Source organism: Panthera leo, chromosome A1 (assembly GCF_018350215.1).
Source record: "Panthera leo isolate Ple1 chromosome A1, P.leo_Ple1_pat1.1, whole genome shotgun sequence".
NCBI classification, from domain to species: domain Eukaryota; kingdom Metazoa; phylum Chordata; class Mammalia; order Carnivora; family Felidae; genus Panthera; species Panthera leo.
In genome coordinates, this window is record NC_056679.1 from 230,592,003 (window position 1) to 230,619,873 (window position 27,871).

At 51.7% G+C, this 27,871-nt stretch overlaps 1 protein-coding gene across 1 annotated transcript in view; it reads right to left on the bottom strand.

Annotated features, from left to right (window-relative positions):
* ANKRD33B (ankyrin repeat domain 33B) overlaps nucleotides 1-20,876 on the bottom strand; it is an 80,786-nt gene extending 59,910 nt beyond the window's left edge. Inside the window, exon 1 of the mRNA XM_042953122.1 lies at nucleotides 20,499-20,876. Within this exon, the coding sequence (XP_042809056.1) occupies nucleotides 20,499-20,852 (354 nt within the window). The 5' untranslated portion in view covers nucleotides 20,853-20,876. The remainder of the gene's footprint in view (nucleotides 1-20,498) is intronic.
* Nucleotides 20,877-27,871: the final 6,995 nt, after the last annotated feature.

A 27,871-nucleotide genomic window follows, 5' to 3' on the forward strand; every position in this document is an offset into this window, starting at 1 on the left:
TGCCCAAGACTGGTCTTCGCTCACTAAGTGATCTCATCAGTCCCTTCTGACCTCTCCTGCCAGCTCCCTCTCTCCATTCAGCTCTTGCCCCTCCGGGCTTCCGGCTGTTTCAGAACATTCCTTGTGTTCCCACCACACAGCCCTTTGCCGTTGCTGCTGCATCTGGACTGCCCTTCCCCTAGACAACAGCACAGCCAAGACTTTGACTTCTCTCCTGCCTTTGCTCCAAGGTTCAGATCTGCCCCGCACCGTCCGCTCACACCTCGCCCGCTTTACCGTTTCTCCTCGGCACCCCGTGCTCCAACCCATGCTAGCGGTTTCATGCCTTTTACTGAAATGCTTCTCTCCCCCCAGGTTATTGCTTCTCTCCCCCCAGAGCCCACGAGCCCCATCCGAGTGGGGATTTCAGACTTTGTTCAGCACTCCGGTCCCGAGAACAGCGCCTGCGACAGGTGCACCTGCTCAATAAACATGTGCTAACTCAACGCATCCCTCGAACTGAGGAGAAAGTCACTTCAAAGCTCAGGAGCCAAAACCAAGAAGCATATTTAATGCAAAAGGCGTTTGTGGTGCTTCTTTTTAAAGGAAGCACTGCAGTCCGGGGTTTGCTTGGAGTGCGACTGGTTAATAAAAATCCCTCTGAAATCAAAACCAAATGTGGGCTTTACGTGCTAGAAGGCACATCACAGTCTTGCCAGGCGTGATGTGGGTCGTCTCTGGCTACTCATTAGCTTCATGATCAATTAAATATCCACGAGCATGTGGTGGCCGCCTCCACACGTCACACGTTCTCCGAGCACCGGATGAAGCCGGAATGATCATCACTGAAGACAAACTCTGGGAAATCTGAGTGGATGCGTCATGCCTCTTGAGGCTCATCTCCTCGTATTACATTTTCAAAAGCACAACTTGTCCTATTATGAGTATTTTCCAAGAGGAAAATGAAGTATAACATTCAGATTCTAACAACAACAAATAGTCCGCCTGAGACACTGAGGCGCGTCTACTGCACTGAGGACACCAGCTCATTTTGTGGACCAGGAGCCTTGCACAGGAGCTGGTAAACACAACTTTCCAAAGAAGCCGTGGAAGTTTTAAAAGCGCCTCATGAAACGTTTGGTCAGTAAGAGGCAGGAGAGCGCGGCCAGATGTGCCAAATGCTATAGACTTTTCTGTCAGACCTTGGGAATTTCTCCATGTAAATAGGTACCAGCATTCACAACTCAAAACAATTTCACTTCCTTTTGTCCTCTATTTCAGTGATCTTCCCCTGGGGAGTGATTTTGTTCCCTGAGGGGACATTAGTCAATGTCTGGAGACATTTTTCATTGTCACAACTGTGCGGGGTGGAGGGATGCTACTGGGCTGAGGCCAGGGATGCTGTTCAACCCCAGAGTGCACAGGACGATCCCCACAACAAAGAATTACCTGGTCCCAACCGCCATTAATGTCAAGGTGGAGAAGCCTCAATATAATAAAGGCCACTTATGAAAAGCCCACAGGTAACACGCTCATCAATGAGGAAAAAACTGAAGTTTTCCTTTAAAATCAGGAATAAGACAAGAATGCCCACTGTCACCATTTCTACACAACACAGTACTAGAAAAACTAGAAAGAGCAATCAGACAAGAAAAAGAAATGAAATGCATCCAAATCAGAAAGAAAGAAAGAAGATTATCACTGCAGATGATGCAACCCTATATATAGAAAGCCCTAAAAACGGCACAAAAAACTATTAGAAATAATATAACGAGTTTCAGTGAAGTTGTCGGATACAAAATCAACATGCAAAAATCAGCCACATTTCTTTACACCAATCAAGATCTATCTGAAAAGGAAATCGAGAAAACAATTCCATTGATGATACCATCAAAAAAGAATAAAATACTTAGGAATAAATTTAACCAAGGAAGCGAAAGATCTGTACACTGAAAACTGTAAAATATTAATGGAAGAAACTGAAGAAAGTATAAAAAAAAAAAAGATGGAAAGATATCTTGTGTTCATGGGTTGGAAGAATTAATATTGTTAAAATAGTCACACTACCCAAAGCAACACACAGATTGAGTGCAATCCCCATCACAATTCTAACGGCATTTTTAACGGAAATAGGAAAATAAGAATCGAAAATTTGTATGGAACCACAAAAGAGCTGAAGCAACCTTGAGAAAGAACAATGCTGAAGACATCACCCTCCCTGATTTCAAATGATATCACAAAGCTGTAGTCATGAAAACAGTATAGTACCAGCACGAAAGCAGACACCCAGGTCAACGGACTAGAATAGAGCCCAGAAAAGGTTTCAAGCATGTAAAGTCAACTGATTTTCGACAAGGGCTCCGAGAACACGCGGCGGGGAAAGAATGGTCTCCTCAATGAGTGGTACCGGGAAAACTGCATATGCACCTCCAAAAGAATGACATTAGATCCTTATCTCACACCGGCCACGAAAATCAACTCGAAGTGGATTAAAAAACTGAAATATAGGACCCTGAAACCTTAGTTGTAAGTATTTCAAAATCAAGGTATATAACTGACAGCCAGACACGGCACCCAATTTTATTCAACAAGCAGATACAAACCGCCTACTATGCGCGGCCAACTCTGCCTGACTGAAGGGGACATAAACTGAATGGTGCTGACGCCCTCCCTCATGGAGCTGACCAAGCCTAGACAGAAAATATTGACCCAGCATTATCAAGCAAAGCCAGAGGAGTTTTGTAAACAAGTTGCAAACCGTGCTGGGAACCCCAGAGAGAAGCCAGCGTGTGAGGAGGTGTGGGAGAAAGATCCCAGCAAAAGTGACATCTGAGGGCATCTGGGTGGCTCAGTCGGTGAAGCGTCCGACTTCGGCTGGGGTCATGATCTTGTGGTTCGTGAGTTCGAGCCCCACGTCGGGCTCTGTGCTGACAGCTCGGAGCCTGGAGCCTGTTTCAGATTCTGTGTCTCCCTCTCTCTCTCTGCCCCTCCCCTGCTCGTGCTCTCTCTTTCTCTCTCAAAGAATAAATAAACATTAAAACAAAAAAACTTTAGGGGCGCCTGGGTGGCTCAGTCGGTGAAGCGTCCGACTTCGGCTGGGGTCATGATCTTGTGGTTCGTGAGTTCGAGCCCCACGTCGGGCTCTGTGCTGACACCTCGGAGCCTGGAGCCTGCTTCGGATTCTGTGTCTCCCTCTCTCTCTGCCCTTCCCTTGCTCACACACACTCTGTCTCTTCCTGTCTCTCAAAAGTGAATAAAAACATTTTTAAAAAAAAGTGATATCTAAGACTGCCCTGCAGTAGAGAGAGGGGACGGGTGTGGGTCCAGGGACAGCAAGGATCTGCCGTGGCATGGAGGGGGCACGGCACGTGGCTGGGGGGACGGCAAGTCACCCCGGTGCTGTCACCTTCCCGACAGCAAGGGCAGCAGTAGAAACTCAGGCATCTGGAGCTTTCCTGCAGTGGGCCTTGTACTGAAAGGCATGTGTGTGAAAACAAACCCAGAAGTAGCGGCAGAACAGAGTGGAAAGTGGCAAGGAGACCAGAGAGGAAGCACGGCATCTGTTTCAGGGAGATGGCACAGAGCCCCAAAGTAGAGCAGCGGTGGGACACCCCAAAGGCAAGGGGGAGGCCGTCCCAGGCCCGTCCGGAATTTAGAAAGTGACGTGATGGGGGAGGCCGGGCCTGCCCCAGGATGCGGACCACCAGGGCCGGCCCTGTGATTTGCGGCCCCCATGCAAAATGAAACCGCCAGGCCCTGGTTCAAAATCATTAAGAATTTCCAGAAAGCGACAGCAGAGCATTGCACCACACAGGGGGCCTTTTTTAAGCACAAGGCCTGGAGCGTGGCACAGGTTGCACACCCACGACACCAGCCCTGGAGGCAGAGGCGATAATGACAAATGTTGGAGGGTGGCAACGAGCCGTGTTGCAAACACGTAAAGTAGGAGACATTGGGAGAAGGTTTGGCGCAAGAAATCCCGCGGCTGATCCGAATGCGGGTATGACTCCGGGAGTGCTGTGCAGGGCTGAGGGCTGGCATCGGCAGAACAGACCTTGAGGGGGCTCTTCCAGCAGCCAGTCTTCCTAAGGGAATATGTGAGTCAGGGCTCTCCAGAGAGACACAGCCAGCCGGAGATGTAGACACAGAGAGATGTATTTTAAGGAACGGGTCATACAAGCAGGAGAGCTGGCAGGCTGGAGACTCAGGCAGGGGCTGATGTTAGTCTTGACGCAGAATTCCTCCTTCGCCCGGAAAAGTCAGTTTTTTGTTCTTAAGGCCTTCGACTGATTAGACTAGGCCCACCCACATTAGTGGTGGCAATCTCCTTGAGTCACTGTAGCTGTAACCACATCCACAAAGTACCTTCACAGCACTCGGAGACCAGTGTGTGACTGAGTAACTTGGTGCTATAGCCTCGCCCAAGCTGATGCCTAAAAACAGCTACCACAGGGAGGGGAGGGACAAACCCATGGCAAGAGGCTCAGGAAATGGGCAAAGAAATGGACACCAGAAAGTCCAGGTGAAACCAGAAAGTGAGCAGGGGACAAGAAGCCTATGGGGTCCAAGGAGGTGGCTTCAGTGTGTGTGACCCCAGCTGCAGAGCATTTCACAGGGGCTCGGGGGGTTGGGGGTACCCCGAGGTCAGGCCACTGTTAGGATCATGCAGCAGACTGTTCAGACCAGGAGCACCCGGCCGAAGGGGACGGAAGGGGCTCCAAAGCCCAGCCAAGCTGCGTTATCCCCCACCTTCCATGCAGAAAGGGATGTCATTTTCCAGTACTGACAATAGTCAGTCTGGGCCCCCAGAACAGATGCTTTCATAACACCCAACCACAGAGCCACGAGGAGAGTTGCAAAGCCAGAGAAGGCGGAGGTCCTGAGAGAGCCCCCACGGTCACGGCTGGGCACCAAGCACTGGGCACAGACCCGCCCGCCCCACATGCCTTTGGCCTTGGAAAGCAGAGGACTTCAGGATCCCATCAGAGCCAACCCACTGGGGCAGGTGAGATTAGGGTTTGTTTGGTTTTGGATTCTTTTTCCCTTGTTTAGAAGGGTTCCAAGTCCATTGTAACAAGAAGGAAAAGAGAGAGGGCAGGACGGAAGAGGCTGGGCAGACAGCAATGAGTGGATAGGAGCGGGGGGGCTTGAGGGGGTCCAGACCCACTCGGGGAGGGGCTTCGTGCTCCGAGGGCAGGGGTGACGGCAGTGCAGCTGTGTGTCCTTGGCCTTTACTGAGCACTTCCCCTGCTCCCGTCCCTGTCGCGACACAGGTCAAGGGCAAAACCAGCTTGGCCAGCCCAAGGAAACACAGCTATCCCTTGATGCAGGATCAGGGAAAAGGGGGTGGGGGTAACAAGCTTGAAGAACACTCCCTCCCTCTTCTCTTCAAAACAGAAAGCCAGGATGCGCCTGGGAGGGACAGAAAGCCTCCCAGGTTGAACTGAAACACTGACCAGGAGATACACGTGCAACCCATCAGGCTTCTCAGAGCTGAGCGTCAGAATGTCCTGGAGGGTTTGCTAACCACACAGAGCCAACCCCACCCCAGAATTTCGGATCCAACGAGTCAGGAGTGCGTCCCCAGCTGCTGCTGACGCTGCTGGGCACTTTGAGGACCTCAGTGACCAGTCAGCAAGGCGACGGAGGGATGCCCAAGAGGGCAGTTCGGCCTGATGCTCAGTGTGAAACGGGTCAGGTTTGGGGCTGGGCACCCTTTTGTAAAGACTTCAGTCCTGTTCATACATCGCAACTTCTAGGAAGTTTATGGTTAAGACGCGTGAAGGGGGGGACCAGCACATGTTACCCCATCGTGTTAACCCCATCGCGCCCGCGGCCGGTGCTTCCTGCAGCCGAGTGAAGGCTGTGTTCTTTCATTGAGTCAAATGTCACGATGTCTTGTCATAAAGTGACAGGGATCTGGTTCTTCCTTCATAAATTTCCTTTCGTAAATAATGTAAATGGTTAAAACGGATTAGGGGTTGCCTGTGGCTAAAGGGGCGGCTGGGATAGAGGGTCACATTGGAGGTACAAGGTTTTCTCAGAGGGGATGCTGACATTCGTCTGTGAATGTCCCCAAGTCCTCTCAACTGTACCAATGCGGCTGCTGTTAACACACTCATTTTCCTTCACTTTCCCCTTCGCATTACTTCCTTCGAGTTTGCCTTTGGGGGATTCCCCATCACGCCGAACCTTAAAGACTTGAATTAGCTTTCCTGTGAACAAAATTTTTTTTTTCTATTCCTGGACATCCTATGATGACTTGATTAATTTTACTCATGTAAACATTTTCTTTTTTAATCACAGAACAATAGAATTCTACCCTTTCCGACACAGAGACCGTCTTCATGTGAACCCAATCCAAATCTCCAGGTGGACCCCCTTGGGTTTTTTGAAAGTCGGGCACCTGTGGTTCTCTCCACATATTATACAAATAAACTACGTACCTCCTCTGCAAGTAGAATAATATTTTAAATCATTTTTAAAAAGTTCTTCAGCACTTGATGTATTAGGAGGTGGGGCCTCTGGAGTGTGATGAGGTCAGGAGGGTGGAGTTGCATGATGAGATTAGTTCCCCGATAAAAGAGACCCCAGAGAACTCTGGAATGGGGTAAAACACGTGTTAAACAGCCAACATTCAGGAACAGCCACTCCTTTGACAAAAAGAGCTTTTTCTTTTTTACAGAAACTTTTTGCTACAGTACGCATGTTGCTGATAAGGAAATACAGCCCCCACGTATTTGCCAAAGCTCTTAGGTCGAAATCAAGTCATTTGCAAAATGGTACATGGAAACAGCCCAATGCAAACAAACGGAGTTTTTAGCTCTTTTCAAAGGGCCCCTCCATTGATTTAACATTAGGAACCCTTTATTTTTTTATTTTTTAAATGTTTATTTATTTATCTTTGAGAGAGAGAGAGAGAGCGCAAACACGAGTGACCGGGAGGCAGAGAGAGGGGGAGAGAGAGAATCTCAAGCAGGCTCCACGCTGTCAGCACAGAGCTGGACTCTGGGGTCGAATTCACGAACCGTGAGATCATAACTTGAGCTGAAGTCAGGAGTTGGACACTCCACCAGCTGAGCCACCCAGGCACTCCCACTGGGAATCCTTTCAAAATAAGTTAACAGCATCTTACTGAGCATGATGGGGGGGGGGGGGGGGAGAGGGAGGGAGGGAGAGAGAGAGAGAGAAAGCACAATCAGGGGAAAGGGGCAGAGGGAGAGAGAATCTTTAGCAGCCTCCATGCTCAGCACAGAGCCCAACACAGGGCTCGACCCCATGACCCTGGGATCATGACCTGAGTGGAAATCTAGAGTCAGACGCTCAACTGACTGAGCCGCCCAGGCGCCCCAGTTCTGGTTTTTCTAAAAAAAAAATAACTCAATTCACTCATACCTCATTCTAAAACCAATGGGTTTAGATCTGTCGACACCAAAGAAAATTTCAAATTCACCTCAGAGTTCCTGGTGCATTTTAGGGAAATGTATTTATCCTGCTTTTCACGTGTGGCAATGGAGACTCAGCCCTCCTCTCCAGGATCCACCCAAGGGCCCTTCCTGATCAAGGGCTCCCCTGCCCCCCAAAAGTACCCTCAAGAAGCTACACCTGTCACGTGTCCCACATGGGTGCTGTAGCATGATAAAACAAAACAAAACAAAACAAAAAACAAAAAACAGCCCAGAGGTGCCCGGCTGTCTCAGTCGGTAAAGCATACATCTCTTGATCTGGGGTCAGGAGGTCAAGCCCCACATTGGGCATAGAACCTATTTTAAAACAAAACACAACAGGGGCGCCTGGGTGGCTCAGTCGGTTGAGCATCCGACTTTGGCTCAAGTCATGACCTCACGGTTCGTGGGTTCGAGCCCCACGTGGGGCTCTGTGCTGACGGCTCAGAGCCTGAAGCCTGCTTCAGAGTTTGTGTCTCCCTCTCTCTCCACCCCTCCCCCATTCGCGCTCTCTCTGCCTCTCAAAAATAAACGTAAAACAAAAACACAGTCTGAGCAACTAAATTTAGGTAAATGCTTCCCTCCCAGGGACAACCCCCCTCCCCCCACCACAATATAAATTAACACAACAGCTTTCCTCCAAGATAAGAAGCCCAGGTGCCACTAAAGGAGGAAATCTGAGGTCAGCAGGTCTTTCAGCTTCTCTTGGGGACACTTCGTATGTGGCCCCAACGGGTGACCGACCACCTGGATCTGCCAGGGCACAGGGGTTTCCCAGGAGTCAGGACTTTCAGGGCTGCCGCAGGAAACTCCCAGATGCAACAGAGCAGGATGATAACCCCACAGGGCCATCGTGTGGCTGCTGAAGGCGGCCTCCCCCACTCCATCACAACGCAGGGAGGATGTGCCAGAGACCTCCGACGTGGCCTGTCCCAGCCCACCCTTCAACAAAAGAGGATGTGCGGTAACAAAATGCACCAGGGTCGCTCCTTCCCCACTCCTCGGTGCCTATGTCCCTTTCCACTGTGGACGAAACAGGTCCCCCAAAGATCTGGATCCCGAGAGGCAGGACAGCCAGCAGGGAGATGCATCTCCTGGTAACAAAAGGACCCCACGGTGCAGCAACCTCGCTTCAAAGTCTCCTCGGCTGAGTCCGGTGCAGCTCGGCACTGCTATAAATGGACGTGATTTCCTAGAAACCCACCCATTATCTAACCCGAAAGAGACAAGACCGAACTCACAGCGCTGGTAAAACTGACCTAGGAGCTGAGTCACCACTGCTGTTTTTAGCACATGACTACTGTCCCTCGTGTTTTCAAATACAAAAGCTGGAAGGTCTGGGCGGAAGCCATACAGACCGACCAACTTGACAGGAGGGGCAGGGCCAGGCCCTTTGGAATGCCTGGCTCGACCATATCAAGGAAAAGTAGAAACGGAAGGAAACTCTGGAAACCCGCTGCAGTGGCATCAGACTGTGAGAGTCTCCGGATGGACCAGGGCTTTGATTCCTGGGCTCTCCGCACTAACCTGTACTCGAGGACAATGCTGAAGAACGAAAAAGGCTTGTAATGATCCCCAGCACATATGTGCCATCTTCCCCCTCCCGGAAGTGCCCTCCTTCCTCATCGGTTGGGAGTCTAAACCCTTCTCGTTCTCCCCCAAGCCTCAGACTGCTTCCCCTCCACTTCCTGAGGCAGCGTCTCAGTCTCCACCCATCTGGAATCACAGGCGCTCCCAAGACGCACCAAGATGGGGCGCCACACCCTTCTCTCCCTCCCATCTACCCTGACACCTGGCTTCATCTGCACCCATGGCACCAACTGCCGCTCGCTGAGTATAAACGCTCAACACAGGCTCCACCCTCAACATTCTTGTGGTGACAGAAGAGTCATCACCAACTAGACATGCCATTCTCTTGCTTCCTCCTTTTCTCTTGGCTAAAATTGGAACAGCCGTACTGGAAACCATCTTGAGATTAACTCGCCATGGAAACAATAGCTCCACTTACTGAGTGCCTGTGATGTGCATTCTGCCTCGAGCCTCTGTAACGTGTTGCTATTTCCATACTAAGCATCCCCATTTTATGGCTGGGGATCTAGAGGAAACTCAAGACGAAAAGATCATGTGACTTGTCCACGGTCACGTAACCAACCTGAGCCCGCCATCTTTGGCCACCAATCTGCTCTAAGAAACGTCCCAGAGCTCTTCAAACGGGTGTACGTGCCAATCACATCAAGGCCTGAGTAAAGTACTGATTCTGGTCCAGTAGGTCTCGGGAGGGCCTGGGATCCTGTATTTGGGAAAAGCTCTCATGTGATGCCAGTGCACGGCAGCAATGGCTCATACATCTAATATTCCCAGCGGGTGCCATTCCCACACATTAACCAGGTCTGACACTGCTTTGCTTTTCTAAAAACTATGTATCTAAAACTGATCTATTCATGGAGGTAAGGCTACAGATAAAAGGTAACGCATGCCTTTATTTTATTTTCCAATTTTTATACGGTGGTAAAACTGACATAAAATATCTCTACCTTAACAACTTTTAAGGGTTGCCTTCCTTCATTATTATACTGGTGATCGTGAAATAATGATACAGGCCAATAATGATACGTGGCTCAGTCGGTTAAGCGTCTGACTCTTGATTTTGACTCAGGTCATGGTTTGTGGGTTCGAGCACCATGTGCTGATAGTGAGGAACCTGCTTAGGATTGTCTCCCTCTCACTGCCCCCCTTTCTCTGTCCCTCCTCTGCTCTCTCTCACTCTCAAATAAATACTTAAAAAAAAACAAAAAAGAATGATAGATTCACAGAAACCGCCGCCCCCCCCCCCCCCCCGGTGTTGACATGTGACAGAATTACAGGGCAGGGGCACCACCATGAAATGCACATGGCCACAACCCACAGAGCTTGCTCAGCTGTGGGGTGGGTGGGGTGATTCTCTGCCATTTCAACCCACGTGTAGACCACCACAGTCCAGATGCAGGCCTGGCCGTCACCACAGGCCCCCGCCTGCCACCCCGTTAGGGAGCCCCTCACTCCTCCTCTCTCAGAAACCCTAGCCCCGGCAACCCATAAGCTGGTCTTCATTGCTACAACTGCATTATTTCAAGAATGTTACACAAATGGAATTACACAGCCTAATTGCCCACCTTCCTTTATGTTTAAATCAACTTCCTGCACCTTCCGTCGTCTCAGGAAATGTGCGACACTGAATTTATGTAACACCCTGCTCCTGCCTCTTCAAGGGGCTCGCCTCTACACCCCCCGCCTGGCCTCTCTCCGCTGGAATGGCCCTCGCTTAGCAGGTGCTGTATCTGATCCAGGAGTCAGTTAAATCCCAGAAACAGAAGCAAGAGAGAAATGCTTGACTCCACATCCCATCACTTGCCTACTCCGGATTGAACTTATTCGGAGCTGACATGAATACACCTTGGGAAGCATACATCTGTTTTTGTGACTTTGAAATTGCTCTCAGTCCCACGACTCCAACCCAATTTTAAAAGCCACTGAGCCAACCGTCACTCGAGATTTCATGTCTACCGTAATTTCCTATCTCTGACTTGGTAGAAATAAGTAAAATTCACCTTCAGTTGTCTTTCAAACTTAAGAACATCACTTGAGGGGTGCCTGGGTGGCTCAGTCAGTTGAGCGGCCGACTTCAGCTCAGGTCATGATCTCATGGTTCATCAGTTCGAGACCCATGTCGGGCTCTGTGCTGACAGCTCAGAGCCTGGAGCCTGCTTCGGATTCTGTGTCTCCCTCTCTCTCTGCCCCTCCCCTGCTTGCACTGTCTCTCTCAAAAATAAATAAACATTAAAAAAAATTATAAGAACATCACTTGAAAACAGTCTCGTTTATGTACACACACAACGAATAACATCAAGGATTCTTAACATCCTACTTCATCTTAAAATCTGATTCCATAAGAACACACACACACACACACACACACACACACACACACACACACACACCCCATACCTACACCATCATTCCACCAGCCTGTCTAAAAAAATTACTTCCCAATTGTCTTGAATGAAACATACTTTCTTTGTTCACACATGTTAACAACTTCTCTACAACCTTCTTATTTCTTTTAATTAAAAGGAATTACAGGGTGCCTGGGTGGCTCAGTTGGTTAAGTGTCTGACTCCGGGTCAGGTCATGATCTTGCAGTTCACGAGTTCAAGCCCTGCATTGGGCTCTGTGCTGACAGCTCAGAGCCAGGAGCCTGCTTTGTATTCTGTGTCTCCCTCTCTCTGGCCCTCTCCCTTTCTCTCTCTCTCAAAAATAAACATTAAAATTTTTTTTAAAAAAAGGAATTACACATTATTTTATGTATGGAACTACTTAATTTGGAGAAATCATAGACTATCACTTGGTTATCATTTAGAATAGCTGACCCAATAGGCTGCAAGGCTAGTCTCAAGAAATTTCAAGTAAGTATCATATAGACCATATTCTCAGTATGGTCTATATGTGCTGTGCTGACAGCTTGGAGCCTGCTTGGGATTCTCTCTCTCCCTCTCTCTTTGCCCCTCCGCTGCTTGCACTTTCTCTTTCTCTCCAAAAATAAATAAACAAATAAACATTAAATAAAAAGACCATATTTTCTGAATCAGGCTTAAAAAATTCATTTAATAAAGCTTAAAAATATGTATTTTAAAAATGTTAAACATAATCCTAAATAACTTCTAGATCAGAAAAAGAAGAGGGGCACCTGGGTGGCTCAGTCGGTTGAGCATTCGATTCTTGGTTTAGGCTCAGGTCATGATCCCAGGGTCATGAGTTCAAGCCCCACATTGGGCTCTGCACTGAAAATGGAGACTGCTTAAGATTCTCTCTCTCCCTCTCCTTCTTGCCCTCCCCCATGTGCTCTCTCTAAAATAAATAAAAAAGGAAGAAGAAAAGAAATCCTAATGTAAATTAGAACAATAAAAAAATACTGTATATCCAATTTGTAGGAAAAGCAAAACTGTTGCTTTAATAAACCTGAAGGAAATAATTTTTTTTTACAGACAGAAACTGATGAAATAGTGAGGAAACAGATCCAGAGGGGTGCCCACATGGCTCAACTGCTTAAGCATCCCACTCTTGATCTCAGCTCAGGTCTTGATATCTGGGTCGTGAGTTCAAACCCCACACTGGGCTCTGCACTGAGCCTGAAGCCCTACTTAAAAAAAGAACACAGAGCAAAAGTTGACTCTCTAAAAGAAGTAATTGGATGGATATTTTGTATGATATTCATCACAAAAGAGAAACAGCACAAATTTAAAAATATACTAAAACAGCTATAAGACAGTTATAACAAACATTAAAAAGGAAACTCTATAAAAACTTCCGACAATTGACCTTCAAAACTTAGAAAAAATAGGAGACTTCCACAGAAAAACAGCCATTTCCATAACAGACTCAGGAAGAAGAGAAAATCTGAATTATCCCATAACCATTAGAGTTACTGACCTAAACATCTGACAGGACAGCTTGGATTCTAGCAACTTAAACAATTAGTTAAATACTTAAAGCGTTTCCTATCTCAAAGCCTATATAGCAGTTCTCATGCAAAATCGCTTTGAATAGCTTGCATATTATATTGATATAAATGTCAGACGAATAAATGGTATTCCAGGAGTTCATATACCTTGTTATTTCATATTTCTAGAACGCCTCTGCCTTACTCTTCCCTTACAAGTACAGGATGAAAAAGCAATCGGATGTTAAAAATCACCCCAACCACTACCCCATTCCCCATGGACACCCAGAGGAGGAAAGGGCACAGTGGAGAGACCCCTGGGGGGCTCAACGGAGCAGCGGGAGCAGCCTGGGGTCCTTCTAGAACCCAGCTCTCCTGACGTACTAGATGCCTTCTCCCCTGAGCCTCACTTTCTTCAACTACAAAAAGGTGGGCACAAATAACCTCTAAAATCTCTTCCAGTTCCAAAACCCCATGACAATTGTCTTTCTAAATTTCTAAAACCTTCACCCAAGCTACGACCCAGCAATTGCACTACTAGGAATTTACCCAAAGGATACAGGAGTGCTGATGCATAGGGCCACATGCACGCCAATGTTTATAGCAGTGCCTTCAACAATAGCCAAACTATGGAAAGAACCCAAATGTCCATCAACTGATGAATGGATACAGAAGATGTGGTTTTATATACCATGGAATACTACTTGGCAATGAGAAAGAATGAACTCTTGCCATTTGCAGCACTGTGGATGGAACTGGAGGGTATTATACTAAGTGAAATTAGTCAGAGACAGGCAGATATGTTTTAACTCATATGTGGAACTTGAGAAACTTAACAGAAGACCATGGGGGAAGAAGGGAAAGGGAAAAAATTAGTTTCAAATAGAGAGGGGGGCAAACCATAAGAAACTTAAATACAGAGAACAAAACTGAGGGTTGATGGGTTGGGGGGAGAGAGGAAAAAGGGTGATGGGCATTAAGGAGGGCACTTGTTGGGATGAGCACTGGGTGTTGTATGTAAGTGATGAATCATGGGAATTTAACCCCGAAGCCAAGAGCACCCTGTATGTTAGCTAACTTGACAATAAATTATTTTTTAAAATAAATAAATTAATTAAATAAAAGACCATTTTATAGTAGATTAAATATAGAAGCAAATATAAGAATTTAGCTTATACTATAAAGTCAGACATTAAAGAGTTTTTCAAAAATCTAAAACAATGGGTAAAAAAACTCAGAAAAATTAAATTAAAACAGGACTTTGGGAACTGATGTTTGTTTTTTTTTTTTTAATGTGTATTTATTCTGAGAGGGGTGGGGCTAGCAAGGGTGGGGCAGAGAAAGGAGAGAGAGAGAGAAAATCCCACTGACAGTGCAGAGCCTGATGCAGGGCTCGAACTCATGAACCGTGAAATCGTGACCTGGGCTGAAATCCAGAGTCAGACGCTTAACCAACTGAGCCACCCAGGTGCCCCAGGAGCTGATGCTTACTGATATTGGATGGTTAGGAGGCAGAGGCTCTTAGTACCCTCTATTTGGGAGTCTATCTGAAATTTTCTTTCAAAAAACTAAGTTTAAAATAAACAAATAAATGCTCAGGGTTAGTGAATGACACCTTTTACAAACAAAAGCAAATTCACCCTTAAGAGGGCTTGGCCTTGTGACTTGCTTCAGCAGAAGGGACGCTGATCCTTTTTCGCTCTCCTGCCCTGGAGAACAAGCCCAGGCCGGCCTGCTGGAGGATGAGAAAACCCACCGGACAGAGTCACCCCAGATAAGACCTCCCTGGTCCTGCCCTCCTCAGCAGACTCCCGCTGGTCTCAAGTCCAGCCAAGATCAGCTGAGCTGGACCGTCCTCAGCAAAATGTTTACTGTCCTACACGCCCTGGGGGTGTCACAGTTATTCCTTATTCCACATTCTTGTGTCCAAGGAAAACTGGTACACTTGCGTCAAAAACACATGGGAGACTCTTAATGGTATTATAATAATGGGTACATTCGTCCAAACCCACAGAATGTATAACACCAAGAATGAACCCCAATGTAAACCATGGATTTGGGGATCATAACGGGTCAATGCAGGTTCATCAGTTGTAACAAATACACACTCTGCTTGCGGATGTTGGTAATGGGGGAGCCTATGCATGTGCTGGGACAGGAGGTCGATGGGAAATCTCTGTACCTTCCCTTTAATTTTGCTGTGAATCTAAAACTGTTCTTAAAAAATTACACCCTTAACAAAAAAAATCGGAGATGGGGCACCTGGGTGGCTCCGTCGGTTAAGCGTCCGACTCTCGATTTCGGCTCAGGTCATGATCTCCCAGTTCATGAGTTTGAGCTCCCGGCGGGCTCTGCACTGATGGTGTGGAGCCTGCTTGGGAATGTCTCTCCCTCTCTCTCTGCCCCTCCCCTGCTTGTGTTCTCCCTCTCTCCCTCTCTCTCTCTAAAGATAACTAAATAAACTTAACATTAAAATAAAATAAAATAAAATAAAATAAAATAAAATAAAATAAAATAAAATAAAACAAAACAAAACAAAATAAAATAAAAACAAAGATTCAGAAAAGCACATGGACCTCCCTACTGATGCTGGGCCCAGAGCGAAGCCCCCACCCCTGCATGGTCCCTGGGGAGGAAGAAGCACAAATCGGCCAGCCTGTCTGCCGCATGCACGTGTCGGCTTCAGCTGACCGCCTCTCTGCTCCAGCCCCTTGGGCTCCGGCCTAATCTGCTTGTTCTCCCTTCCCACCCCTCCCCCACACTTCAGAATCTACGATAACACACTAACATACATGCCCAACAGCAAAGTCAAGCTCCCTGCCCACAAGCTCCAGAGCTTGACTGCCTGCCGGCCCTCAGCTCCACAGAGGCCAGAAGTCACTTTCCATCAACGCGAGGCCACTCTCGACACATTCAGTGCATGAGGCCTGGGAGCCGCCGAAGGGCTGGGTGTGAATTCCAAACCACCTGAGTCTCAGTTTGGGGAAAGGTGATTCCAAAGTTTGTTAAGTCTCCCTGCTGCATTCGAAAAACAAACAAAAAACAAAAATCGAACCCAAATTTTTCCTTACGGGTGTGTCAAGATAAAAGGCCCAGTCACTGCTGCAAATGTATAAAACGCGAGTGAAGGAAGAGTTTGCCCGTGCCGAGGTGTGGCTTTGCTGAACCGAGAGACAAGAGACAAAGGGGCGGAGGGGACTTTGGAGAGTCCCTAGAAGTTAACCATTTGTGAGAAGAGTTACAGCAAGAAAGGAGTGCAACAGGGGTGCGTGGGTGGCTCAGCTGGCTAAGCATCTGACTTCGGCTCAGGTCCTGATCTCACCCTTTGTGAGTTCAAGCCCCGCATGGCGCTCTCTGCTGTTAGGGCGGAGCCTGCTTTGGATCCTCTGTCCCACTCTCTCTCTCTCTCTGCCCCTCTCCTGCTCGTGCTCTCTCTCTCTAAAAAAGAAACATTTTTTAAAACATTAAAAAAAAGGGGGCGCCTGGGTGGCTCAGTCAGTTGAGCGTCCGACTTCGGCTCAGGTCACGATCTCACGGTCTGTGAGTTCGAGCCCCGCGTCGGGCTCTGTGCTGACAGCTCGGAGCCTGGAGCCTGCTTCAGAGCCTGGGTCTCCCTCTCTCTCTGCCCCTCCCCTGCTCACGCTCTGTCTCTGTCTTTCAAAAAAATAAGTAAACATTAAAAAAAATTATAAACAATAAAAAAAGGGAGTGCAATATTTTCAATTTAGCATAATTGGGTCTAATTTGGTTCAAGAGCTATCTGACATGCAAAGTGCTGTTCTGCAACAAGGAAAGCAGCACAAACACGTCCTTTGGCTTCAGTCCTGTCTCCAGAGCTGTCACAGCCATAAAGGTGGAACTCAGGAGATAATAAGTGGAAGAGAAGAATTAAGAAAGAGAATTATGGCAGCTTGCAGTGTCCCCAAGTCAGAGGGAACAAAACCACCATAAATCTAAATGACAGCAAGAACACAGTTTGAATGTTACTGGAGAATCATTTGACAAATATTTACGTGTTGCATATTAAAGTATGCAATCCTTTTAGAGCAATAAATATTTTAGAAAAAAAACCGTATGCTGACCCACATCCAAGATAAAACCCATCTCAGGAGCCAGGAGAGAGCACGTTTTTAAACAAGACACATCTGATCCTTGGTTACTCAAACCAAATGAAACATCTGTAAGCTCAGGAAGCACGCCCTTCTTAACTAACAGGAGATTATTAGCTCAACAAGTATACCCAGAAAACCTTTCAGAGCCTTTACAGACATTTCTCTTCTAGAAACCTGGCTGTGGGCAATAACTCTGAGCTGTGCATTCTGCTGTTCGCGCAATTACCCCTCTACTCCCAAACCTCTCTCTAGGGCTTTCTGTAAGGTTTTTACTGTCACTCATTGTGATAAGCTCGTAGATCAGGCCCAAAGGGTTCATGCCTCAGGGCCTTTGCACCTGCTTTGCCCTCTGCCCAGTGTGCTTTCCCCCACCTATCTCCTCTACATCTTAGTCAGATGTCACCTGCTCTCTCAAATGACCACTCTCAATCCCTGAACCCCTAGACTGTGCTTACCCAGCTCCAGATGCTGCTGGCTAGATCCCTGCGAAGGTGCCCCTGAGATGAGAACCTGAAGGCAGTGGGTGAGCGAGCCATGTGGCCATCTGGAGAGGCACACCTCAGCCCCAAGGCTGACCGCTGTCATGCTGAAAATAGCTGGCTTCCCAATCTCCTGTTTCTTAGCCAGCTGCCCTGGGCCAGCCTCTTACCACCTGACCCAGGTTGGCCTCTCCAGCTCAGGCTCCTACATCCCCCCCTCTCTGTACCACCCCACAATCAACCATACTGCCCCTGCCAACACCCCCTTGGCTCGGTCAGCCAGATCAGAACATCTTCCCTCCACTCCCCCCAAGTCTCCCCTGGGCTCCCGGGATGCTCCAAGCTGCTTGCATTGGAGACATTAGCCCCACATCTCTTTAGACTGCCTTCGGGGCCCTGCCTCTGGCTCTAAGCACCAGGAGCTATTACTCTCTGGGTTCTCTCCTCAAATAAAAGGTGGCCTCATAAAGACAAGCACTGTTTGATTTTTCTCCGCGTCTCCTACGGGACCTAACCACTGCCTGGCACAAAATACGTCTGTAAGAAACGCTATGCAATGACTTGCTACCCCATTTGCCACTGGTCGTGTATTTGCACTTTACAACACTTAATTCTCAGTTTTCACAGGAAGAGGGAGGCTGTTTGATCAACAGAATCCAGGAGCCACTGGGAAGAACAGAAGCTCTGGCCTCCCTCCTCCCCCAAAGCACCTAACGCAGGACTTGCTCCTGATGAGAAGATACAGGGGCCCAGGGGTCTTGCAATCTGTCAGAAGGGTACCGTTTCTCCATCCTGATTTGGAGGGGAGCAGAGAGGAGGAGACTCAATGCAGAGGAACAAAGAGAGACTCTGTAATCAAGGGGAAAAGCCGAGAGAAAAAGAGCTTTGCCTGGCAGAAGAGAAAAGTGCCGGAGGAGGCTGGCGAGAAACAGACAAGATGCTAACCAAGGGCCATGTCAGGGGCGCGTGGGTGGCTCAGTCGGTTGAGCATCCGACTTCAGCTCAGGTCATGATCTCACAGTTCGTGGGTCCGAGCCCCGTATCGGGCTCTGTGCTGACAGCTCGGAGCCTGGAGCCTGCTTTGGGTTCTATGTGTCCCTCTCTCTCTATCCCTCCCCACTCATGCTCTGTCTCTGTCTCTAAAAAAATGAATAAACGTTAAAAAAATTTTTTTAATAAATAAAAAAATAAACAAGGGCCATGTCAGAGCGCCGTGTGCATGAGGGGGTCGTGTACTCACCACGCCAGGAGGTACAACTAGGAAACCGAGGCAGAGAGGCTGGACCCTGTTCCGCTGTCCATTTCTACTGTCCTCCCCCGACTCTATGCTGAGGGAGTGGCTTTCAAAAGTAGCCCAGAAACCCAGTTGGTCAGGCCCAACTCCCCTGGCATCGGCTTATCGTTCAGTTGGCTTGAAGGCGGCCGTTCCCAAACTTTTATTTTTTGCCCCCGAAGGGAACATAATAAAGCTGAGCCCAGGGGAGCCTCGAAGTGGGGGCTGGCCAAGCCAGGCTGGGCCTCTGCCCACCCGGGCCCACTGGAGACCCCAGGCTGCCCAGGACACAGGACCTACCGGCCCCCCCACCATGTTCTTCCAGATCCCTGTGGGGCTTCCTTTAAAAGCAGGGCCTGATGCCTCCTTCAGGAAAGAGAGTTCTCCTGTACACATCTGTGTGTGAAAACTCACCTGAGTAATAAATAGCAAAAGCAGAGCTGCAGAAACGGCCCCAGCAGCCCACGCACCTTCCCAGAGAGGGGGGAGGGAAGCTGGGATACGGGCACTGTCCTGAGTCACGAGGCCACACAGGGCTCAGGGTTGCACCAAGCACAGTCCCTTCTGCCATTTCACACGCTGTGTCAAGCGAGCCGCCCAAGTGGCAGAAAGTGACACCAGCGGGTCCCAACTTGACTGAGCCGAGCCCAAAACACAGGCAGAGACAAACCACCCTGCTCCAGAGATAAGCCAAAGACACAGGGTCACAGCTCACAAGTAAAATCGCGGCCTTTCTGTCAGCTTGGGCAAGGGAGCAGGTGCACCTGCACTCCAGAGATGTGCGAGGCTGAGGCTGCAGACGCCCCTGGAGACTGTGACAGTCAGGTGAGAAGCAGCCGCTGTCCACCCAGCGCAGGCTAACGGGCACTTGGTCGCTGTGGTCGCTGTGTGGTTTTTCCCTCCGTGTGCTGGGTTGTTCTAGTCATTCTCAAGTCTTCGAAAGCCAACTTTTTCTTTCCTTTTCTAGATGCGCCCTGCCATCTGTGAGTCTTGACGTGATTAATGGATACCCCGTGCCTCTCTCCACCTCCACCTCTGCCGGCCCTATTTGGTGGGTGTCTGCCCCTCCACTGCCCTTCCAGAACCTGCCTCCGGGGACCCCGGCTGGCCCTGGCTCCTGACGGTGACCATGCAGATCACGCTCGCAGGTCGCCACGGGCAGCAGGGCCGGGGGCTGGGGGCGGGGGAGGTGGGCGGCAGGCACTCCGGGAAGCAACTCCGAATCCCTGGGGCCTGGAGGCGCCCGCCCGCGCTCGGGCGTAGAAGGGAAAGGGCAAGGTCACCGAGGGGCGCCAGTGGGGCTCCGGGCAGAACCGTTTTCCCTGCAGGCGAGGAAGGGTAACGGTCGAGGGGAGCCCAGATCGAACAGCCCCGACGAGAGGTGTCCAACCTGGATCCGAGCGCGGGCCCCCGGGGGTGGGGGTGGGGGGGGGGGAATTCAAGGGCAGGAGGACTCCGGGGGCGGGAAGCGACCAGGAGGCAGCGAGGACGCGAGATTAGCGGCGTCTCCCGCGGCGCTGTGACCTCGGGCAGAGCCCCCCACCCCCCCCCGCCCGTGACCCCGGCCCGGGATGCGCAGGCCACCCCCGGCGCCGCACGCGCCGCACGCCCAGACAGCGACGAAGAGGCGCTCTGGGCGGCGGCAGAGGCGCCGCGGGAGCCTGGGCAGAGCCGGGATCGGGGTGGCGCGGAATGGCAGGGAGGGATCCGAACCCTGCGGAGAAGCCGACTTACCCGGCCGTTGCGGTCGGTCTCCTGCACCTCCTCGGCGCTCGGCCCCCGCCGCACCAGCGCCCTCAGCAGCCCCACGTCGTTGGCGCAGGCGGCGCGCAGGAGGGTCGCCTCCTCCGGGACGCCCTCTGGGACGCTCTCCGCGCTCGCGGTGCCGTATTCCTCCTCGCCTCCGAAAGGGTAGAAGGAGTCGTCCGAGGCGATGCTGCGGGTGTCGGGCAGACACGAGAAGTCCTCGTACTCCTCGTAGTCGGCAGGGTCCGCCCCGGCCTGAGCGTCCCGGGGTGGGGACGGCGGCTGCGGAGACACGCGGCGCGCCCCGCCGCCCTCCGGCCCGGGCCCGGCCAGCAACACCATGCCGGCGGCCGGGGCGCGGGCCGGGAGACCGGGGCGGGGGGCGTGCACCGAGGTCACCGCCCCTCTTCCCCCGCGGCCCCAGAAGAGCGGTGCTCCGCGGGCCCCGGCCCGGCGGAAACGAGCGCCCGGCGGCCGCGCTCGAAGACTAAAGTCGCCGCAGGCGGGAGAAAAGCCCCTCGGGGGTGGGAGGAGCCGCGGGGGCTTTCCGGGCGCGGCGGGCGGGGACCGCGCGGGGCGGGGGGAGGAGGGCGGGGCGGCCGCGCGGGCGGAGGCGCGCGCCCCGGGTCCCCCGCCCCGGCGCCCGGCAAAAGTTCGGAGCGCAGCGAGGGCTCCCCGGCGCCGGAGCGCGGAAAAGCACGCGCCCGACAACTAGCAGCAAGGCCCCGGGAGCCCGGACGCCGGCGCCTCGGGCGGCGAGCGGCCCCGCCCTCTCCTTCGGCGTCCCGGGGGAGGAGGGCGAGGGTGGGGGCCGGGGGACCCCGCGAGCCGAGCCTGCTTCCCGCCCCGGGAGCCTCCAACACCCCTCCCCCGCGCCCCCCTCCCCCACCCGCCGTGGCCCGGCACCGCCCGGGGCGTCAGGCCTCCCGGTCGGGGTTGGAAGTTTCTGGCGTCGGAGCCACTGAGCTCGCTTTTCCACGTCCCCGGGAGCCGGGGCTCGGGGTGGGGGCCGACTCCACTCCGAGCTCAAAGCGGGGAGTCGCCGCGGGGCGCGGAGGACTAGTGGGTGCACGGGCGGCGGGGCTTGGGGCCGGGGCTGCCCGGCGGGTCGCGCCCCCCTGAACTGGGAGCTCCCGGAGGGGAGGGGCCGCAGAGTCCCCCGGTCGCGCAGCCCCCGGGCCCACTGTGGCTGGCAGGCTGCTCCTAAAAGAGCCACCCTAGGGCGGCGTCTCAGGGCCTTGGTGGAAACTGGGGGGCGGGGGGGGGGGGGCTCCAGGCCGGGGCTGTGAGGCTTCCCTCCTCCCCCACTCCTAGCCAATGTCACCGCGCCTGGATCTGCGGAGTCAAGACAGAGAACCGCGTGAGGCCGCGACCGGGCGCTGACACGGCGGCCGGCTGCCAAACGCAGAGAGCGGGGCCGCGGGAGACTGCCGCGGTCCGGTCCGGCGCCGCCGCCCCGGCCTGGGGGTGGAGGTCTGCCGCGGGGAGCCCCCGACCTCGGGGAAGACGGTGTGCGGCGGGCCACAGCCTCGCGGAAGAGGCTGTGCGCGGAGGGCGCTGCGGGGAGCCCGGGTTGGAAGAGATGCCCCTTTGGCAGAAGAAACCGTTTGGGTCGTGGGGACGATGCGGGTCCCGCGAGGGGCACAGCCACGCCTCTCTCTGCCCCCCCCCCCTCCTTTGCCTTTCCACCGCTGTTGACAGCGTGCCCACCCGGGGCCGGCCCGGGCAAGGCCCCCGGGGCCCCAAGGTGGACGCGACCAGGCAGACGAAACCACGCGGGGGGGGCGGGGGGGGGGCTAGCTTAAGGACCCCTGGCTTGGGAGGGCGAGCGGAGGCGCTCAGTAGGGGAACACGGTCAAAAATGCCCTGGGTGCGCGGTGGGGCCGGAGCCAGGTTGACCTGCGAGACCTCGTGAGCCTGTCTCACTGGGCGAGACCCTCCGTGGCGATCACGCGGACCTCCGGTGTCATCGGAGCCGGCTCAGAACCCAGCGTCCGCAGGGCTCACGAGGGTGCGGGGGGCGGCGGACAGCGACTTCTGGCGAAGACGCATCCACGCCTGAGCGCTCCCTGAGCTAGCAGTGAACTCAGGTGCCCTGCTCCCTTCTGTACTCGGGACTTTCTTTCCGACGTCAAAAATACCCAAGTCATGGTTTGCTTCTCACCTTTTTCTGTAACTGGCCACATTTACATAAATTCCCACTGGGAATTTCCCCCTTTTCAGGGTCGCCAGTGGTGTTAGCGTTTCCAGAGGCCCGTCAAATACAGTCAGGGGATTTACAAGTTGAAATGCCGCCCTCCCACCCCCATCCCAGGTCAGGGTTGAGTTGGCTAGCCCTCCCCTCCCAACCTTGTAAGGCAGCGTGTGGTTTTAAAGAAAGAACTCTAGCGGGCGGCGGCGGAGTCCCTGATGGATGGAGCCCCAGAACCCACGCACCCTTTTCTGGAGTCGGGCAGCCCCGTGGCCCTCATCACCCCACTACTGAGCAACATAACTCAGGCCCTATGTTCAGAGTTCACCACTTCCTCCTTTTCTTTCTTAGAAATTTGGATCCCAATAGCGCCGGGATGGGGTTTTCCCTTGAAAGATAAATTTGTGGAGCCGTTTACTCCAAATGAGAACTAGCTGGCCATTTGCCAGTGACCAGACTCCCAACCCGGGCTGACGCTTTCAAACCCTTTTAGAAACGCACCCCTTTTACCCCAAAGACAATGGATTCTCAATGTCGCCAAAAGAACACAAAATGAGGCATATGTATTTTTAATAAAGTCAACACTTACACGTTATGCGTACAAGATCTGCAGAGCAAGGAGAAAGTAGCTTATGAAAATTGCCAACACACTCAGGATAACTATAAATCAACATTTTGAGAAACTGTGTCGGATCCAAGACGAAGCCCACCCCACCGTTCAGAGCCAGGGCTGGAGGGAGGATGGACTGGGAGAGTGGTTTTAAACCTTTGCACGTCCGTCTGGAATTCAGCACACAATTACTGTGAAGTTACCCTGTTATTAAAATTAAGATAACCATAAGTCTTGATGATATAAATGGCTCCGAAGGATCTGCTTCTCCAAATATGTTGCCCGGTGGGCACAGAGAGCTAGCTGATGTGAGGGGAATGAAAAAGGCTTTTTATTTTTTATTTTCTCGTAGGAAAGGCGTTGTGGTTTGGGGTAAAGAGCAGATTCTGATACCAGACCCGGCTTCTTGTTATGATTCCACCACTGCTGAATTGGAAGCCAAAGGTTCTAGATTTTGAAAGTGTATTACTGTGGATATACTCAGGCATACTGTGGGTATAACCTTAATTCGGGGAGGGGGAGGTTTTTTAAGCCAAATGGGAAGAAAAACACTAATTATAGGGAACGCATTAATTTTGCTGCCTGTTACAAACGATTCCCAACTAGAATCGAGAGAGATACTTGCAAATAAAGAAGAAAAAGCAGTGTGTTTATCAATTTTGTTAACCCTGTTGCCCTCCCCCCTCCCCCGGCTGGTAGCAATAAAGCTCATTAACATGAAAACGTTTCTTAGCTTGGCTTTGGGCTTTGGGCTTTGGGAGGGAGCTTCATGGGCTGGCCTGCGTCTTGCTTTCTTGGGGTCCGGACTGAATGACAGGCACAGTTAAAAGAAAAGGGGAATAAGGCCAGTCCCTGTGGTTGGTGTCAAAGGAAGAAAACGGGGTCTCAGGTGGGTCTGGGGCCGTGGAGGAGCCCATAGGCTTGGCTTCGCGAAAAGGCTGAGAAGCTGCCTGTTCTTGCTCCCGCCTTCCCCTCGGAACGCAACTTCCAGACGGAGCTTGGAGATGCACATGGCCTTCTAAGGTCAGCAGCGGGCTCCAGCAAGCTCCCCTCTGCCTGTGTGAGAAGAGGAAGAAGGGATGGGAGACAGGACACCTTTCAGTCACTCGTTTTTTGAAAACAGTTTAAGCAAACGAGAATCCTTTGATCTGGAGTTTTTGCAAATTTCCCTGGGTTGATGACAACGAGGGAAGCAACTTAGAGTATCCTGAAATCAATCTATAGAATGACGAGACCAGCTTACCTTTCTGAGCTGCTTAGAAGTAGAAGAGTCTCTGTGTGTATTTCTGGATCTCCTTATTGAAGAGATTACCTGCTGTTTGGCCCTAACGCCTTTCAACTGACGGACACAAGAGCCCGCTCTCGCCGTGACCTGAGTGGGTCTAACCATTTAACAGCTTCGTTTGCTTTTAGGGGGGATTTCTGCCTTGGAGGTTAAATATGTGGAAGATGTCTGTGCAAGGGCACCTGATGCCAGTTCTTCCTTTTTCCTGCTCTTGACAAGGAATTAGCAGTAACAGGGCATAGCGAGGGACGCCATGTTGACTCAAGGACAAAAGGCCTTGGGTCTTCATCTGAATAAAGTTGGTTCTTTTTTAAGATCGAGGTTATGATTCTGAAGGCCAATTCGAGGAGTGACATCTGATGTCAAAAGCTGTTAAGCAACTTACACAACAGAAGGCTTCTCCATGACCCCTGGCCTCCCACCCCAAGTACAGGGCAAATGCCCCCCCAGGCCCCACCCCTGCCCTTCTGCCATCACTACTTCTTTGTTCACGCCCCTGGAATAGCTCTTACAGCCCCGTTCTCCAGTAATTTTTGCAGAACTATCCTCCTTAAAACGCGAGGGTTCACCGAATTCAAAATCAAGTCTTGATGTCTGGCAGCTAAGCGGGTACCTCGCCGTCTTGAGTGGTGCTCAATAGGTCCTTGTTAGAGGAGAGGGCAGGCAGGGCTGCTAGGCCAGCCCCAGCTGTGTCTGGGAACCTTCTGGATTTATACGCGATAGAGCACAAGAACCTGAACTTTCTTTAGCCATTTGTACTTCCAAGTCCCTGTTTCTTCAGGAATTAAAAAACAGAAACAAAAACAGTGCACTTGGGATTCCCACCTGGGTGGGAGGACTTGGGACCCTGAGCAATGTCCAGGGCAATGTGCCAGCTTCTGACCTTCTGTGGTTTCCCGTAAAGCCAGATTAATATCAGGAATTTTTGTTACGTTTATTTATTTTGTGTGTGTGAGAGAGACAGAAGGAACGGTGGAGGGGCAGAAAGAGAGGGAGAGAGAGAATCCCAAGCAGCCTCCATGCTGTCAGCACAGAGTCCTACGTGGGGCTCAAACCCACAACCTGACCTGAGGGGCCTTCTCAGACCTTCCTCACTGCCCTCAAGCCCAACCCACTGCCCTCCTCAGAGCCGTCGCCTCCTGCTCCACGCAGAAGATGAAACCAATCTCCTCTGGACTCACAGTCACCTTCGCTGACACTCATCTGCCTCTCTGGCCTTTGTCACCTCTCAGTTGCCAGTGGAAGAGGCTCCCTCCCCCACAGCCAGATCCAGCGCCCTCCTCCCTGGGGACTCTTAATACCTCCCTGTCAGGGTCCTCATATGTCATGCGGCACCTGTCCTCGGCCATCAACAACCCCTTTCGGATCTGCATCTTAAAACAGATTCTGCTCCCCCTCTGCCTCCCCCATCCTGCTGTGCTTTCACAAACGAACTTTCTGCAAGATAAATCTTCACCAAGCCCCAGTGTTCGTGTTTCAGTTACTCGTTTAAAAAATGTGGATTTTTTTGTTTGTTTTTCAGACAGAGAGAGAGAGAGAGAGAGAGGGAGGGAGGGAGGGAGAGAGAATCTTAAGCAGACTCCATGCTCAGCACGGGAGCCCGACAAGGAGCTCTATCCCACGACCCCGGGATCATGACCCGAGCTGAAATCAAGAGCCAGACTCAGAAGCTCAACCGACTGAGCCACCCAGGCGCCCCTAAAAACGTGTTTTTGAAGATTACAAAAGTCACATGTTTTTTTGGAAAAGCCTCCAAGCACTCTGAGTCCACAGAGTGGGAGGACGATGTCTCCCCTCTCGGTTGCCATTGTTACTGTTTGAATGTCTGTCATCTGCTTCTTCCCCTCCCCTGCTTCCCCCAAGGGACCTGCAGAGGCTTCTTCATGGACATTTCCAGCTCTGACCCAAAGTCAAGTCTCCACACGGCTCCCTGCCTGAACAGTGGCCCCCGAGAGGAGACACAGACAGGGTCGCCTGGACTCCCTCTGGCTGCCCACAGGGTAGTCCCTGTGGCTCCTCAAGGCAGAGCTGGAAAGCAGGGATGCCCCTTACTCCCGGCCCCCAGGACTCCAGGAAGGGGAGGGCAGTGGGAGAGGGGCAAGGCTGAAGGACAGTGAACTGAGTTCCCTCCAGAGTTCACCAGAGCACTCTGGTATTCCATTCTTGGACCAAACATATCCCCCAGTTTAAGATGATAAAATCGCAAAGTTCTGTTCTTCCCCCCCTCCCCCCCCAATCTGGAGTTATTCAGTCAACTGGTTACTGAGCGAAGCAGATGTACAATCAATGTCTCAATATGCACATTTCATCATAGATTTCCTCCACGGAGCCCTCCCCGCCACTCCCCCCCCCCCCCACCAGTGACTCATGCCCACATTCCCCGCAGTGGCAGCTGGTCCCCCTCACCGGACTGCAAGGACATTTCAGGGAGAGGCTCCCCTTTGAGACCTGGCTTCTGCTTTCTTCCTTATGAGCACAGATTCCCATCCCTCAAGCAGGTATCCTCGACAGTGTTTGTAAGTTTAGCGCTGATTTAATGGGAGGGATAGAAAAGCACTCCAGCTTGGTCCCGCTCTGTGAAGCAGCATCTAGACTTGGGGAGGAGACGCAGGTGCCGGCCCACGTGCTCACCAGATAGGCGGTCAGTGTCCCCGAGAGCCACCATCCGGGGCCGGGGGTCACTCCAGCAGGAGGGTTGCACGATGTCCCCACAGAGAGCAGGCCCGCGACAACGTCCTTGAATTTGGGGAGGCAAGCTGAAAGGCTTCCTCTGTTGAGGGGAGCAGCTTGACCGGAGTCCTTACGCGGGGTGGTCAGCTGAGGGGATGTGCCATCCAAACCTCACGGGGTGCGTGTGTCCAGTGAGGTTGCCCGTGTCACTGTTGTCTTGTCACGTAGGGCCAAGCGGCTCCAGTGGTCCCCATTCTCCCTGGCAGGATCGTGTCCCCCAACACATACCTAGGAGGACATAGCGTGGTGGCTTTTTCGACGTCACCCAATTCTCTGGCTCTCTGTTACCCACGGCCTGTCACCGCTCACCATGTCGGACTCTGCTCTTTGAGCCCCAGGTGCTTGGGCCCTTCTCCAGGTCGTCAGGGGAATGGCACCATTTCTGAACTCTATCAGCCCCAAAATACCTCATACCGAACTGAGTTTCTTTCTTCCCCGAACCAGCACTCCTAGGGCTCTCGGCTGTAGGCGTTCTCTCAACGTACCCTACTCCAGCCCACCCTACTAAAAGAGAAGGGTCCTGAAAAAGTGAGTGTGGTCCCCAC